The following is a 16,429-nucleotide window of genomic DNA, read 5'->3' on the forward strand; positions in this document are numbered from 1 at the left end:
CCTCCCCCCCCGGGACGGCGCGGAGCGAAGTCCTGCTGCGAGCCTCCGCTCGTCCCTCGAGCGCCTGCGGCACCCCCCGGGAGGGCTGCCCCGCCGCGCAGGGGGCCCGGGGCGGGAGGAGGAGCCGCGGCCGAGGAGAAGCTGCCATGTTGGGGGGGGGGGCGCAAAGAAAGAGGATTTGAGTGAGGGAGAAAATGGCGGCGGGGACTCGCCCGGCTCTGCTCCCCCCACGCCGGGATCTGACCCTGCCTGCTGGCGACCCCCGGCTCCGTCTTTGCTGCCTTTTTTCCTCCGCCGCCGGCGACCCGCTGCCCTCCCGCTGCCGCCCTGCGCCAGGAGGACCGGGGCGTCCTTGCCCGCGCCCCCTCCTCAGGCCCGCGCTCCTTTCCCCTGGGGGCAAAGCGAGCCATAGGGAAGAGAGGAGGAGGGGAGGAAAATGGCGGCTGGGATCCGCCTACCTGGTGTTCCCAACCCGTCCTAGCCTGTCTTCCTGCTGTTCTTTTCCTTCGTTCTCTGTCTGGCCCGTCTTATTCTGCTCTCGCTCTCCGGTGCCTCCTCACGCTCTGCCTGCCGGCCTCTCCCGAGGGGCTCTTACCTACCCCCCACTTCCTTTCCGTCCAGTTTCTGTCCCCACTTTCCTCCATATTGTCACTCTGTAATCCTAAAGCGGATTGTGGGGCTCTCCCCTGCTAATGCTCCATATATCAGTCTCTTTCTTGTCTGGCTCCTCTGTTTCTTGGCATCGCTATGCTTATTTTTGTGTTGTCCCATTCCAACTCTTCTGTCTTGCAGCGTGGCCTGGGTGCCCTTCCTGTACCCTGTTTCATTCTCTGTGCTGCAGCTTCCCTCATTGTGCTTGAAGCTATTWTGTTAGAACCTGCCCCACTTTAGAATGATATTTATCTACTGCCGTTGTTCAAACCTGGTCTTTTTCTTTGTATGTGGTATTCCTTTTCCTCTCCTGTTCTTCTGACATGCATTTCTTTACTCCTTTCACAGCCTTCCCTAGTTGGAACATATTTTACAAAAAGCGGTTCTTCTCTGTGGTGCTTATTTTTATGCTGAAAGGACAAACGAACTATTTSTTTGTCACAAAGAGTTTCTAGTAGCAGGCAAGATGTTCAACTGCTGTATCTAACCACATGTTTGCATAGCAGAGAGATGCAGAAGCACACCTGGCAGCATGCTTTCAAGGAAAGTTGAATGTCTGTCTAGTGACTCCTGTTTTAAAGTTACAGTGGAAAATTAATTGCAATGCTGTAGTCCATTGTATTCTAAGGTGTTTATTCAGACTTCTGTGCTATTGTTAGTAATTATAGCTTCATATATGGTGATTCCCTGACTTATTTGCAAATCCAAATAAGCAAAATAACCCCAAAGATGTGGTAATAGTGTGGCCCTCAATTTGGATTTATGAATGTAGTATTGAGAAGTCATGTTGAGAATAGTACTGTGCTGAGCTGTACGTTTTCCATAATGGTTTCTACCATACTGGGGTGATGAAAACTGGTGAAAATTCTCTCTTTCTAAACAATTCATAAACTAAAACTGTTTAAGGCAGTTGTAGCAAAAAAAACACGAGGTATAAAAAAGATGATGTTTGGGATTGCATCCATAAYGTGTATTGGAGCTTATATGAAAATGAAGAGCTGAGTCTGTAGGAGGGGTTTGAATAAGAGAGACTTTCCAGCCGGGTTTGAAGAGTGCTTTCTAACCATAATGGGATGTATTTCTTCTATAGTATTCTAATGTTATCTTTTTTTCCTAGAATGCCTAAGTCAAAGGAACTTGTGTCTTCAAGCTCATCTGCCAGTGATTCAGATAGCGAAGTTGACAAAAAGGTGAACATTGTATGCAATTGATGATTACTGTAGTAACTACCTTTTTTAAGTTTGGGTAAGGGAAGTAGGTGTGCATTATGTCACAAAATGCATGCCCTTTAATATGATTTATCAGACCTTTTAAAAACTAAGAATAGGGATTTGATAGATAAGAAAGTTCACTACACAGCAAAAAGCATCTTAAGTTTGTGTTTTGACACAGGATTCTGTGTCAGATTCTTCAGGATTTTCTGTATGGATATATCTAGCCACAAGCTTCCTACAATTCTTCACTTCTTTGTGGCAAGAGATGGAAGGGTTTTGTATAAACTGCCCCTGGTGGTAAGAATTTAGGCTAATTTTGAGGCCCCCTCATTTTGGTTTCTGTATTACTTGCCAAGCCCAAACCAAAAAAMCTCCACCTGCCTTGTCATCCCTGTGCCACTTGCTTATCTTGTTTGCATGTTCTTTTCTCTGTTTCAGATTCTTTTGTTTACTGTAATACCATCTGTTAGTTTCTCACTTATAAGCCAACCAGAATGTCTTTAAGTTGATTAATTTTAATGTATGCTGATAACTGTTTTTAAAAGCATAAATTGAGTGTTCTCAATTATTTTTAATAGGTATTTACATTGTGTTTTTATAGGTTACCAACCATGAACAAAAAAACCAAATACATCACTATTTATCTTAAGAAATACTATGTGGTACTGCAATCATCAGGTCTTTTATGTGGCATGTGAAGAGACTCAGTCTGTACCTTTACTGAACTTGTTGAAATGTTGCACTTGAAATGTGCAACTCAGTTGCACTTATCAAATTAGGCATTATGCCAAATCTTAATAGAAAAGAAAATGATCAGATAATGCTTTTGGGTAGGCAAATATGTTCTCAAAGTTGTAGTTGAAACCGTCTTCTCCAATGGTCAGTAAGATTATTTTAATGGTAATCTGTATTTGTTGCAGCTGTTCCTTTATATGTCTCTAGCAAATGCAACTAATTTTTCATATCTGTGTGTCATTGGTTTCTGAGCAAGCCCAGCATGATTACTGTAAAACTATTAGTAAAATCAGTAACTTTGTAGCATCTGCAAATAGAGTAATCTGTTTCACAGGTGATATAATTTAGACAGTTTAAGAGTGTTTTTGTTCATCATGCTGTGGTCAGAGATTAGACTCTGATATAAAAACACGCTACTCTGATGAAGGTGACTTCCAGATCCTTTCTTCGTTATTTCATCTGTTGTTTTTCTTCTTTTCTAGAAGAATTGCTAGCTGTTAAAATTTTTGTTGTACTCAGTGGAAAGGTGGCTGAAGCTTCTATCAGATTTTTTTTTATTTAGAAAATCTAAACTTGCAGTATTACTGTGCAAAAACAGTAGAGTTTGAAATGTATTTTTAATCCAATTCAACTCTCCTTACAGTCAAAGTATTATGGTAAACTTCACTGGGAACAGAATGAGGCTAATCTGGAGGATTATTTAAAAAAAATTCTACTTTAAGCATACAGTATTGAAGTTCTGCCTTTGTGAAAGGAAGTGAATGTATATTGCATGAYAATAATTTGTAGCCTCTAACTTAAATTTATTTGTAACTAACAGAATGAGTTGTGGTTTAAACATTTCTTTTTTTTATTCTTGCTCCAAGGCAAAGCGGAAAAAGCAAGCAGCTCCGGAAAAGCCTGTAAAGAAACAAAAGACTGGTGAAAGTTCAAAAGGTGCAGCTTCTTCTAAGCAAAGCAGTAACAGAGATGAGAATATGTTTCAGGTAAAACTGACTGCTCTTTCAGAGYTTAGTTGAGGTAGCATGTTACATCCTATTCTTTATAAATCTTTTAGAGGCGGTCTGTATATCTTGATAGCGTAGTGTTTAGTCTCTTGAAGCCCTGGCCAAAGAGGATTACAGTGCTAGAATGTAGATGAGATGCCTAGAAAAAGCAATGTCAGGTTTCAGTAAAGTAAAAGAATCTGAGTTGTGGCAACTGATCTARCCTTTGCTCAAGGTAACTTTTTGGTTAATCATTTTGTCTGTAAATACAGCACTGATAACTATATAAAGTATTAAATCAGGACAATCTGTGCATGCAAATGTTTCTTAAATCAGACCTCTTGGAAGGAAAGTTCTCAGAAATCCAGGTACGCGCTTTTCAGTTCCTATTTAACGAGGTCAAGGGCGACTCTGCTCTTGTCTAAGACAGCATCTTGGATTAAGTTTTGCTTGTTCTTGTGTTTTACGATGCATGTTTTTCCTCTCACTGAACACCTGAGAAGGCTGAAATCTTAAATCATCCTTATTTTTAAGACAAGGAATGGGTGTATGTTTTTTTTCAGTAGCAAGATACATTTGTGAATTCAGGGTATTATACTTCTTGGGGCTAGCTGAAGCARTGTGTGCTGAAAACTGCAAGAGCCTGTAGCTCAATTTTGGGGCAGTGTTTGGGAGCGGGTCAAGAGTTACTAAACATCTGCATCTTACTGGCTCAAAAGGAGCAGGAGAGACGAAAGGATTCTTAGATCCTTCCTTAGATTCTTCATTTTGTGGAAGGATATAGGCAAGATGGTGTTAACACTGGCTAGTAAAAAGAAATGCTTTGGGGCTGTAGCTGTGGAGGTTAATGTAGCAAAAGTGTTTGAAAAGGGAGAAAGGGGCCTGTTTGATTCTGTAATATAGGGCAGTTGTTTTTGGTGCATCAGTCTCCACTTCTTGATGTATACTTGGAGGGAGGGCTTATGTTGAAGGCACTGGGCACTAATGTCTAGAATTCCTTATCAAAGGAAGGATGCAGAAATTTTAATTCAGCTGGGGCGTGCTTTGAACTGTGTAGGAAAAATGAGATTAGAGTCTTACACTTGAGGTTAACTGCAGTTAGACTTCTGAGACCACATATAGACTTTCTGCTGTGTTCCTAATATGTTCCAAAATTCCAGCCTTGATAGAAAGAGTTAAAATTTTTGTCCTAGTCTCCAGTACATTTTTTTTATAAAATCGTAAGTATTTGTGTGTACTGGTTTCTTTCAAACTTTTTAACTTAAGATAATCTGCTAAGAACGGTTAGTAGCAGGCTCCTATTAGTCTGATAAGATTCTTCCAGTGTTGGATATAATACTGAAAAAAATGTTTGAGTATTGTCTTGACTTAAACCATCAGTATTCCTTAATCTATGCCTACCCTTTACTCAACAGCATATGTTTTTTTTATATTGATTGTTCTCACTGATGTGAAGCACTAAGCAGTTTTTATACTGTATCAACTTACGTGAGTTATCCATTAGATAACTGTTCAGTAGCATTCAGACCTGAGGATACTGTCCCTCCTTCCACTCTGCCCAGCAGAGCATACTGAAAGCTCTAGTTGTATGTTATTTTTTTAAGGTACGGTTTGGTTTCTTCTGGGGCTATTTACAGCAGCTTCCTATTACGATTTGGTAATACTAGAAACTCCTTCCTTTCTGCTTCTCTAGGTTGTAAAGTGATCTCTGTACAAGTAACTTTGCAGTATGACTTACAAATGTGGTTTGAATTGATAGAAATCAGGCTTTATGTAAAGCATTCATAGGATGGTCAGCAGTTCTGTGACTTCAGTATGTGCAACAATGGTAGCGAAAGATGAGAAACTTAGTGGCTTTATCTTCCACAACATGACTTTCTTAAAGTATACAGCTTCTGTTAATGTAGAGTTCATTTTTCACAATGTATTCAGAACATCTAGCACTCAAGACTTATGATTTATTACTTTTGTCTGAAACTAATGGTATAATATTCCTAGAACTAAACGTGAAGAATAAAATGTAATTAGGAAATTCAGTGTAAGAGACCAAATRTTTACTTATCTTTTATATTTTTTTTWAAAAAAACCTCTCAGGTAGCCTAGTTCACTTTAGAATTTGATAATAGTATTCCAGTGTAATTGGTAAAAGCAGTGGAAAATTTACCTTACTCCCACTTGTGGTGTATTACTAGAGGTCCTTGACAAGTATAATTCATGCTAATGTGGAARGATTTAGTGTTAAATTTCTGTGTATAGCTTCAAGCCAACAAACTGCATCATGTGCTTTGGTTAGTTTGTCAAATTTTGTCATGTACCTATGCCTGATTTGGACAAGGTTTGTAAATATTGTCTGGGTATAGCATTAATGACTGTTCAGAGTGGAGCCACATGATATGATAAAGTATTTGACAGAAATTTCTACTTTTTATAAAGAAGAAAATGGTGCCTGCTCTTTTTTTTTTTTTAGAAGATACAAGGTTCATATGCTGTTTGACTTCCGAGAAATAAATTCTTAATTTCAGTGTAATGTCTCTAAAAGTCTGTCATAGGTTCCTGAAAGTGGATAAATAGGCCTGTGACACTCTCGAAGGGTCATTGTGAAATAATGAATAGCGTTGAACTGGTGACCACATAAGTTTCAGAATTAATGTGCTAAGCCAAGTTGACTTGATGCATGTTTCAGCTGTTCACAAGACTATTCTAGGAGTTTAAATTAGCTTATTGTGTTCCTTCTACCTATACATATTGTCATCAACTAAGAGTAAGATGCTTTTTTGTTTCTACTTCCACAGAGTGCATAGACTTTAATCAAGGCAAACTAGAAATAGGAGGGAAAACTATGAAGAAGATGCTTGTTTAAACTCACACAGGAAGTCAGTTGCCTAGCTGTGAAAGGAACCTAGACACAGTTCAGTGAGTTTTGTTCTTAGAAGTGGAAACCTGGAAATAATGTTTGCAATGTCCTTTAACTTATTATTTCAATAGTGTATCTTCAACATAAAGGGCTATGATATTTAATGAAGAACATATTAACTTGGCTATGAAGACTGTATGGCAGTACATTGTTGGAATAAAGCAATATAACCCTTGAAACACTGTGATCATAGTGATACAAAGGTGTCTTAACACCAGTGAAGTTATTCTAGGAACATCAKCTGCTGTGTGAAAAGAATGGTTCAGAAATGATTCAGTGTCAGAATTAGAGACAACTGAAGTTTAAGAAACATCAAATATAGTTAATCTAGATTTTGGTTGTCTTCTAGCTTTTAATGCTAATTTAAAACTATTTCAGAAATCTATTTAAAGTCTTTAGCAGTGACAGCTGTTTTGCTTAGTGTTCAGCTAAACATTCTAATGTGAGCATTCAGCTGAAATGTAGACAGAGATATAAAGCTTAACTTTATTTCAGGATTTTTGTATGGAAGTGTTTTTAGTTAAGTAGATGTACTGATTGAATAAATAATGTGCACTTCATATTCTTGCCCCTTGCCTTCTTGTAGTTAAGATAGATAGTCTCATCCTTAATGTTCAAATCCTGAACTCTTTGACGTTATTTGCATTGCTAATCTACATTGTATCACAATGTATTTGAACAAATTTGGAATTGTCAGCAGTGCACTGACATTCTTTGATAGACCTGAGAAGCAAGATTCTAGAGGAATGTATCACTAAAAGCTGTTTTTGAGGAAACCTAAAAATCACTGAAGCATTATAATGTAGAACCAAGAATGTTGTTTATGCAGTTCGCTTAGGATATCCTTTGCCAGCAGTGCTGACAAATTTGGGCATGGTAGCAAGTTAAGTCTAAAAGAGCTCAGCTACTGTGACATCATACCTTATTTTGGAATGTTATGTTTGTAGTACTCTGAAAGTAATAAATCACAAAATACTATCTTAGAAGCTATGACCTCTTATTCTTTTTAAAGTATGCTTGGAAGCAGGGAAAACTAGTTCAGGCTTGTGATATCTGAAAATGACCCAACTGTTTAACTCAATTACAGAATAAATTCAGGATGATCTGTGTAAAGAAAAAAGTGACTTTAAGCTAACAAATCATGCTTGTTTGTTCTGTGAGGTAACAGCTTACTACTTAACCTCTGCAAGATTTTGGTTGGAGAGTTTTTCATGCTTTCTGRTCAGACTTACTGCTAGTAAGATGTTTGTCCTTTTATTTAATTATGTGAAAGTACAGAATGTATACATTAAGGCAATTGAAAGCTAAAACTAATGTTCTATCGTGAAGGAGTATTCTACATTAAAACTGGATACTTCAGAATATCTGTTCTTTTTTCAGAGACTGTACACAGGTGTTGCTTTTCTTAAATGTATTTTACATGATTCAGTATGTTTTATCTAATTTTTGATTAGCAAATTCACATTAGACTMTGAATTAATGTGAATCCTTTGATATCAAAATTAGAAGCAACTTTAATAAGCCTAAATATGCATTGTATAGTTCCCTCTCTCTCCCCCAAAATTAAAAGGAAAGCCCTCAAAACTCATAGTTCAGGCACACTCTTATGCTACAGAAATTATGAAATTCTAAAGTGATGTTTTAACCAAGACAGTTTAATTGTATGCTACATGCTGGTAAATTTAAAGGACCAGATGTTCTTGGAAGATGTCCAAGAACAAAATTTTCTTGCACCCACTGTGCCAACAAAATATCCTGAGGACTCATGACAAGGCATGGGACAGTTGGTGGCTTCCTTTCACTTCCACATGTATTTACTTGGGTGGGAGAGGAGATTCCAGAAATCATACTTCTCATAAGTGAAGATCTAATCTGATTTCCTTAGATATGGAATGGACTAAAGCTTTGATTTGGGAATAGAGCTGTTACAGCTTTCCCTCTGTTTACCACTGCTAGTGGTAAAAATTGTTAGAGGCAAAATTGTATTTCAGAAAAAGCAAATTAATGTCTTTTTAGAAGAAACTGGTTTGTTAGGCACTTAATTATTTGTATTCTATGCCTGCTGCTTTTGCAGAAAAGAATATTGAATTTTTAACAGATTTTTATGTCCTTCCTCCATTTATGTTGTCACTTCTTATTAGCCTATAAACTGCTTTGGATTAGGCGCTTGAACTAGTTGTTTTTCTGGTGTCTAAAATAAATGGCAGTATGCAATGTCACGTGTCCAAGTATAGTACTGTTTGGAAGTGAGTGCTGTATTATGTAAAATATCTAATAGATCTTTACATATGTTTTGACAGATTGGCAAAATGAGGTATGTCAGTGTTCGTGACTTTAAAGGGAAAGTCTTAATTGATATTAGAGAATATTGGATGGATCAAGAAGGTGAAATGAAGCCTGGCAGAAAAGGTATTTTTGTTTTTGCTTCATGTCATTTTATGTTAAAGTATTGTGTGTAGTTTATTGGAGAACCCAGTGTATCAGATTCTTATACTTTGTAACTAAATGTGTATTTTTAGAGTAACATCTTTATTTTTTTAAAATGAGTCTTAGCTATAGTTGATAATCAAAAGTAAAACAGTKTCATTAACCTGAGTGTGTTTTCTTAGCTGTTTGCTTTACTGAGTATTTTTTTCAAAATAAATCTTTCATGGTTTATGGAAAGCAAAGCATTAGATAGAAGCAAATTGATTATAGGTAATGAACACACTCATCTCTCCCTTGCAATGAGCTTAGCACTCACCTATTTCATTTTTTACCTTCATTACAGTAAGACTTTATATTTCAAAATTAATTGAAGAAGTTCATTCCTTAATAGCCTTAAGACATTTAATTTCTTTAAAACAGCTGTGTTAATTTCTGTCCATCTTCTGATTAAAATAATTAAAACATCTAATGATGTGACTAACTTTGGAAAAAAAGTTTCAAGACTTTAGCTGAGGTGGAAATACCTTTCGTATTTGAGGTTTAGTACTGTAAATTCAGTCTGCAGAACAGTATAAGCAATTGTACCTTAACTGTTTTATTACCTATTTCTAATGGCATGTTTTCACTGCAAAGTTTTCGGAATTTCTTTTGCCACTTGCAAAATGGAGGTGAGATGATAGTTGCAGTAGTGTAGTGCTTTCCTTAACACCACATTGGTTTTGTTTAAAAAAAAAAAAAAAATTAGCTTTTCAGATTTTTTTCATATTGCACCAAAGAAAGAGGTAAGTGTGGAACATCTTGTTCTGGAATTTGAAGACACTTAATATAGTCTTATGTATATACACACTATGTATGTAAATGTTATTTATATATCTTATATGTGTGTATATATAAAAACCTTATATTTGTTATTATAGTCTTTTAGTGTGTCCAGCAGCAATAGTTAGGAGCAACACAATTAATAGATATTTGGAAAACTTGAAGTATTTTCAGAATTAAATAACCACTAATAATAGGTTTGGACAAAGAGTTTTGATATCCACCTCAAAACACAGCAAGAAGTCCTTCAAGAGTAATCTTTCTTGTGAAATAACAGCAATGCATCCAGAATAAGAGGTTTTCTCTGTACAGTATCTGCACACACTATGTGCTGTTTCTTGAATGGGAAAGCACAATAAGATAAGACTTCATGGATAAATGAAATGATAGTGATGTTTAGAAGTGAATGAAGATCAATTGAAGCTATTTTGTTGGCTGGCAAGACTGTCCTGTGCCTATTTTCATTTTTGATATCTAATCTACAGATCAGCATTTCAATCAACTCTAATCCAAAGCTACATGATGTAGATGGAGGTGGTTATCAATGTGGCAAAGGGGTCTGAATTTTATGGTAAAATCAATAAAGTCTGAAACAGCATATGAATCTAATGTTCCATTTGTGCACATGTGAGCTGCTGCTTTAGCTATCCTAAAACAGTGTAAAAAGTTGAAGTTTGTAAAATACTTTGCTTAAGCTTCACATGATAAAGATTAAAGTTCAAGTTCTGTGTCCTCAGAGTACAGATGAAAACTCCAGTGCCAGATTCTTTTAAACAGCTAGATCTAAATTCCATGCAGTTTATTTAGTGTCGTCATTATGATGGTGCTCTGATAAAGCAATGATAGAAGAAACTAAGGTGGTGAGCCCCAAAAATGGAATTCAGTTTCTCCTGTTCAACCTACAGAGACAGCAATGAAAAACCTTATCACTGCAGTAGGGTAATTGAGAAGAGCCTGGTTGGTATGAGGGGTAGGCCAGTRAGTTTCTGTTAGTGTAGAGTTGGCACAGATTGTGGAGGAGGAGTGAAGGAAAGATGAAGGAAATATGGGGTTAGACTGGAGCATGAGGAATTAGGAATTTAGAACTAAAGAAGAAGAGTGAGAAGAATGTTTATCAGATTCGTAATGAAGCTGGCTCGGGAAGAGCTGTGACTTCTAATTGCCAAATGTTATGCTGTTATGGAAGTGAAATGTAGTTCTTACCCTGACAGGAAGCAGCACAACAGCTCTGGGTGAGACGTGGAAATTCAACTTTATTTCTGTTGGCTATTTGTTGTGTTGTACTCATTGTCTTTGTAAGTTAAATTTGTCCAGTGGCAAACTAAGAATTAAAGATGAACTGTTCGAAGTGAGTGGTTAGGTTACTAACTACGTAGTTAAGTGAGATAGCTATTATACTTGAAGCAGCTGAAACATTTAATAGTTGTGACATTTTTTATGACAGGCTTTGAATATGAAATCAGTCTTATTATTAAGTTTTATGCAAGATCCTGAGCTTCAATTTTTCATAGTAAGTTTGTTTTTACTGTGTTTCAGGTATTTCTTTAAATCCAGAACAGTGGAACCAGCTGAAGGAACAGATTTCTGATATTGATGATGCAGTAAGAAAACTGTAAAGACAGAGCCATACAGAAATGTTTATCATTTTAGTTGTTTTAAGCAGTCTTTTTACATTGGCTTTTGTTTTCTAAAATATTGTTTTCCAAGCTATTGTATATTTGGATTGCAAAACAATTTGTAAGATGAATACTTTTTTTATGTGCATTAAAAGTGTATTCTGAGTGAGGCTATTTGTGTATACTTTACTAAAAGGAAAATGTGTTGCTTCCACCTCATGGTGTAAAATAAACAAATCAATAATATGTAAAGCATAGCTGTTTATGGCCTTTTGATTGAAGATGTTTGCAGAGAAGGCCACCTGATAGTTTTAATCTTTGTTTTAGTTTCAGTTTAGTTAACAGCTAATATGAATTGGTTTTCTGAGGAGATTCTTAATGTCTCCATTTACATTTTTTTTTTCTTTTATTTCATATTCTTTGGTATTTCTCTAGAAGCTGTTTTCTTTAAGACTTGATACAAAAAGTGAATACCTGGTAAAACACACTTTTGTAGATAATTTTAAATACTGTATTTGCTAATTTACCCTATTTATTCAGATGTAAACAGTCCTGAGTATATAGACTTTTTTGCATTACTTGCATGAAGTATTATGGTAAACAGTAACACTTGAACACGAGCCACACACTACTTCCCATTTTTCTATAGCTTGCTTGACTTGGAAAATGCAGTTAGCCTTTATTCTTGGACACTAGGTTTTAGAAGGTGATGCATAAACTTTTACAGTAATACATATACCTCAGAGTAAGATAGAATTTAAAAGCTCCTAATTTGGTGGTTATTTGGGTAACCTTTCCAAACTTTGCATTGATTTAATTTTTGAACGTGTACTGACTAGTTATTCTATAGGCAAGAACACTTAACCTGCCTTTGTAGGGCTTTTGTTCATGTTTGAAAGTATTGCATAAACAGTTGTTTCAATTAGGCTGTAAGACAAACAGTTAAACAGGGTTAAAATTTTCAACCAAAATGGCTGGCTAAAATGCTTCTGCCCTATCCTTACTGCCTGCTGAAACCTTTTAACTTTACTTGCTTTGTGTGGCTTACATGTGCATAATTGTTTCTTTTGTACAGAACATATTTGGCGCTTACAATGAAGCGCTGGTACATAGAGAATCATGGTTCTAGTGAACTTCACTTGTCTATCAGTATCCTATTCTGGTAAGAAAAGCTTCTCTTCAGCAGAAGCTGTATTAGATTAAATGCTGTCCTACACTCAAGGTAATTTTGGTAGGTGTTCTGAGATGAATGAAAAAGGGAAAACACGATGTTTGAATAGTATTTGGAGAGAAGGGCAGTGCAGAAATTAAAGTGAAAGATCAAAGTTAGCTGACAACTGCAGTGAAAAAACTTGTTAGTGGAATTGGAAAGAGTTCATCTTCTGACTTAGTGCAGTTAATTGGAAGAAGAAGATAAAACAGCTTCATGAAAAATGACATTTCAAGACCATATAGTGAATGTACACCCTATTGGTTCTGCTGTAATTTTCCCATTTGATGTTAAACTTGTATTTTTTAAATTTTATATAGATAAACTGGACTTGCTATTTGTTTAATTTTGGAATATCTTAATATAATTGTTTATATTGTAGACATGCATGGAAGTCCTGTTCTGCTAAGTGCCATACACAGACTGTTCAGGTGCTGCAGAGTTTATAATTCAATACAAGTGGTACATGAAGGGTGAGGAAAGGAGACTTCATCAAATTAAATATAATTGTTTAGTTTAACTGTTATGCYGCATATCTCCACCTGCTTTTTAACTTACCCACGGAGAAATTTCAAATAAAGTTAAAACTTGGTTCTGTATGACTCAGGAAATCTGAGTTTTTTTTAGGAACTGTTTGAGGGTGAATAAAAGGATGAAGAGATGTTTTGTGGTAGCTGCTCCATTTTTTGAGCATCTCTTTTCGAATGAATGACTCATAGGGATATTGGGACCAAATAGAATAAATACGTAGTCTGCTAAAATGTCACAGATGAGTGAATGAAAAGTTACTTCAGGTCACTATTAACAGTTCTAAATATTTTTATTTGCAATATGTACATACGAAAATTCGTTTTGAAAGTTTGCAACCGATTTTCACTTTTTACCTTAAAACTTCCATGTCACTACTTAAAAGTGCATGATTGTGATAGAGGGAACATTGTCCTCACTTAGATGACTGCGGTAGTAGATCATTGGATGACAATTATGAATCAGTACAATATAATTTTGTTCAGGAGGGTGGAAAGTTAAACTCATTCTTTTTGGGAGAGTAAGTGACAGTTTTAATGTAGTGATTAGTTCTGTTGTGGAAACTGATGGTAGAGATGTTCAAAGAAATAAGTATTTGTTGACAGAGAATTATTAGTTCTACCTATAGATAAATATCTTGCTAAAATCTAGTGGTGATGATTGCTAGAGCTGTTCATCCCATTTTCCTTGATACTTGATAAAGTTTGGGGCAGTTTGGTTTTACTTAGCTTGTGTGTTTAGAAATAGTCTTTCATATCCCAGCTATGTTTCTGTCAGTAGTATTGATAAAATGTCATGTATTTTATTTGAGCTAGTCTTTTTATCATCTGCAAGAATGTACAACAAAGTAAATAAACCAGTTTCCCAAATGAACTCAAAATGAGACATGCTGAACTGTGAAGGAATTCAGTGAGCATCAAATGACAATCTGCTTGCTAAGAGTTTGACACATCCGATGTTATTTTTGATATGAATCACTTGTGATTTGCGTGTCACTTGCTTGTGATTTGTCATACAAGTACTGTCTATGGCTGTAGCTTTCTAATTTGAGAAGAAAACTCAATTTTTTTGAAGATTATTTTCTTGCAGACAAAATAGTAGTTAGGATGCATACAGAAGYGTCCACGGAAGAAATTTGTGCGTATGAAAAAATAAATGTGTAATATGAGAAAAATAAATATTGTTTCTTTTTCCTACTGAAGTGGCTATAGACAGATGCATTTGATTATTGATATTTATGCAGGGCGTATTAGCAATATGTTTTATAAGTTAAACCTATTACGGAAATTAGGAGTGAGAAAAGGCATCACAGAGCTGCCAAAGTACCATATGTGTTCTAAATCAAACTGTTACATACAATGTTGCTCTTATGTACAGACATCCATATTGAAATTAAACAAATGTAGGACCTTGCTATTTCTGTTAAAGGAAATGCCCCATTTACGTACTTTTTGTGATCTGTTAGCAAAAGAAAAAAAATGGTAATTGTAATTTTGGTAACTCAGATGTCTTGTTGTTAACCATGTGGAATGTTGAATGTTTTGTTCTGGTGGTATCTTCTGCAGAGAGGCCACTGGAGATACGAATCCTCCAACTGTAATTATCTTAATGTTCAAATAAAAATAATCAAAAGATATGTGTAATACCAGTTTGAACACCTGAAAATAAAGATTTGTGTTGGCATATTTTTATTTTTAATGGAAATTTCTATGCACTGAAACTTAATTGTTCTTAAGTTGTTGTGAAAACTGCTGTTTGTTAAAACTGTTGTAATTTTGAAATTTGAACACTTCATCTTACTTGTTCCAAGTTTGTGGGTGGAGGGTTTGATTGTGTAGCCCAGAAGGCTGGAATTTTGTCCTTACAGAAGTGTAAATACAGGAATGGCAGGTACGACACTGTTTCAAACACCAAAGAAAGTGCATGGAAAGTAGTTACTAATGTGTTGTGTTTTTTTTTTTTTTTAAAAAAAGGGAAGACTATCTTTGTGTGTGTGTTTTTTTTTTAATATGACAATATAAATTAACAATAAATTATAGGGGGAAACTTCTCACCTGTTTTATTGTTGGTCATAATTAGGTTAATGAGTTTTTTAGGAAAGATGCTTTCACGTGCTTGCTGTGAAGCAATCTGTAGGGAATGAATTGATTGTAGCCTTGAGCTGTACAGATTTTTTCTTATGACTGGTTTATCACTTTATATAGGCATAGAAACAAATACATGTGTGTCAAAGGGAAGAAATGCAGTCTAGGGTTGATGAAGGCTGCCTAGGCTCATTATGTTGTACTTGGTTCGGATTACTACCTTCTGCTTGCTGATAGGATTCATCTTCGACTATAGCTCCAGTGACTTATAGAAGAGGAATCTGATGGGTAATGTTYTTTCTGCTGTGAATCGACCCTTTTGCCCCCTGCTTTCAGCTTAATATTCTTATTCTTAAGTGTGAAGATATTGTGAAGCATTGAGGCAAAGTATACTTAAACTAGTTGGATTACTCTTGCCAAATGCAGTCATTGGAGATGTATGTACTTCCCAGAGGAAATGGCTTTCTTCATAGTAGTTTCGATTATTGTCTATAGTGAAGTAGTGGACAAATGATTTTTTCCCCTCAAGTGAATATTAGCAACTTGGAAAATGCTAAAATGAGGCAATTCCTGTGGGGAAAACAATCTTCTGGGTATCTCCTTGTCATAAGTGAGTGTTTCTAATTGCAAACTCAGATGATTTGATTAATGGAAAGAAAACTTGGTTCCTTGGATAGCCTGAAAGAACATCCTAAGGTGCTGTAACACCATGTGGAAATGACTAGCACTTACAGTGCAAATAAAGACTACCCTCTTGTGTTCAAAGAAACCTTTGAACAACAYTATGTGAGAACAAGCATGCAGTAAATTAATCTGTTTTGCATGATCTGTGGGTTTTTAAGAGATTTGTCATTATATGTTTGCAGTCCTGTTTAAGAATTAGGAGAAGCAGTCCTTATTCCATCTGAGAGTTACTCATCTGGGATAGCTGTGGGGAAAGTGAGTATCTCTTCTCTCTTTTTCTGGAACAAGATCTATTGTACTTCTGTTTTTCTATTAAACCACACTTTTCACAGGTTATGTCAGCTTGTTTTATCTGTTAAATGTGTTTGGGAATGCTTAATTTTGTAGACTCTTTTCCCCACTCCTGCTATAAATGTGTTTATGCCATGATATTTTAATTTTGTGTCACTGGTTTGTGGAAAACTGAGTATTTTCAGTTCCTTCGTTAAAGGTTCACTAAAGGTTTTTGCAGCTCCTATTTGTTTTAATGTGCTGCAGGCAGTTTTTAAAATGGACTGGTAA

The 16,429-nt window shown here is 36.0% G+C and overlaps 1 protein-coding gene across 1 annotated transcript; it reads left to right on the top strand.

Moving 5' to 3' along the window:
* The first annotated feature begins 1,737 nt into the window (after positions 1–1,737).
* On the top strand, positions 1,738–11,527 carry SUB1 (SUB1 regulator of transcription). Its single transcript, XM_085326296.1, has 4 exons — positions 1,738–1,841; positions 3,467–3,586; positions 8,801–8,909; positions 11,283–11,527. Exons 1-4 carry the CDS (start codon positions 1,749–1,751, stop codon positions 11,360–11,362), a joined length of 402 nt encoding a protein of 133 aa, XP_085182422.1. The 5' UTR covers positions 1,738–1,748; the 3' UTR covers positions 11,363–11,527.
* The last annotated feature ends 4,902 nt before the right edge of the window (positions 11,528–16,429 follow it).

The sequence above is a fragment of the Rhea americana genome, unplaced genomic scaffold (assembly GCF_003343005.1).
Source record: "Rhea americana isolate MKP2758 unplaced genomic scaffold, rheAme1 scaffold_13, whole genome shotgun sequence".
Lineage (NCBI taxonomy): Eukaryota > Metazoa > Chordata > Aves > Rheiformes > Rheidae > Rhea > Rhea americana.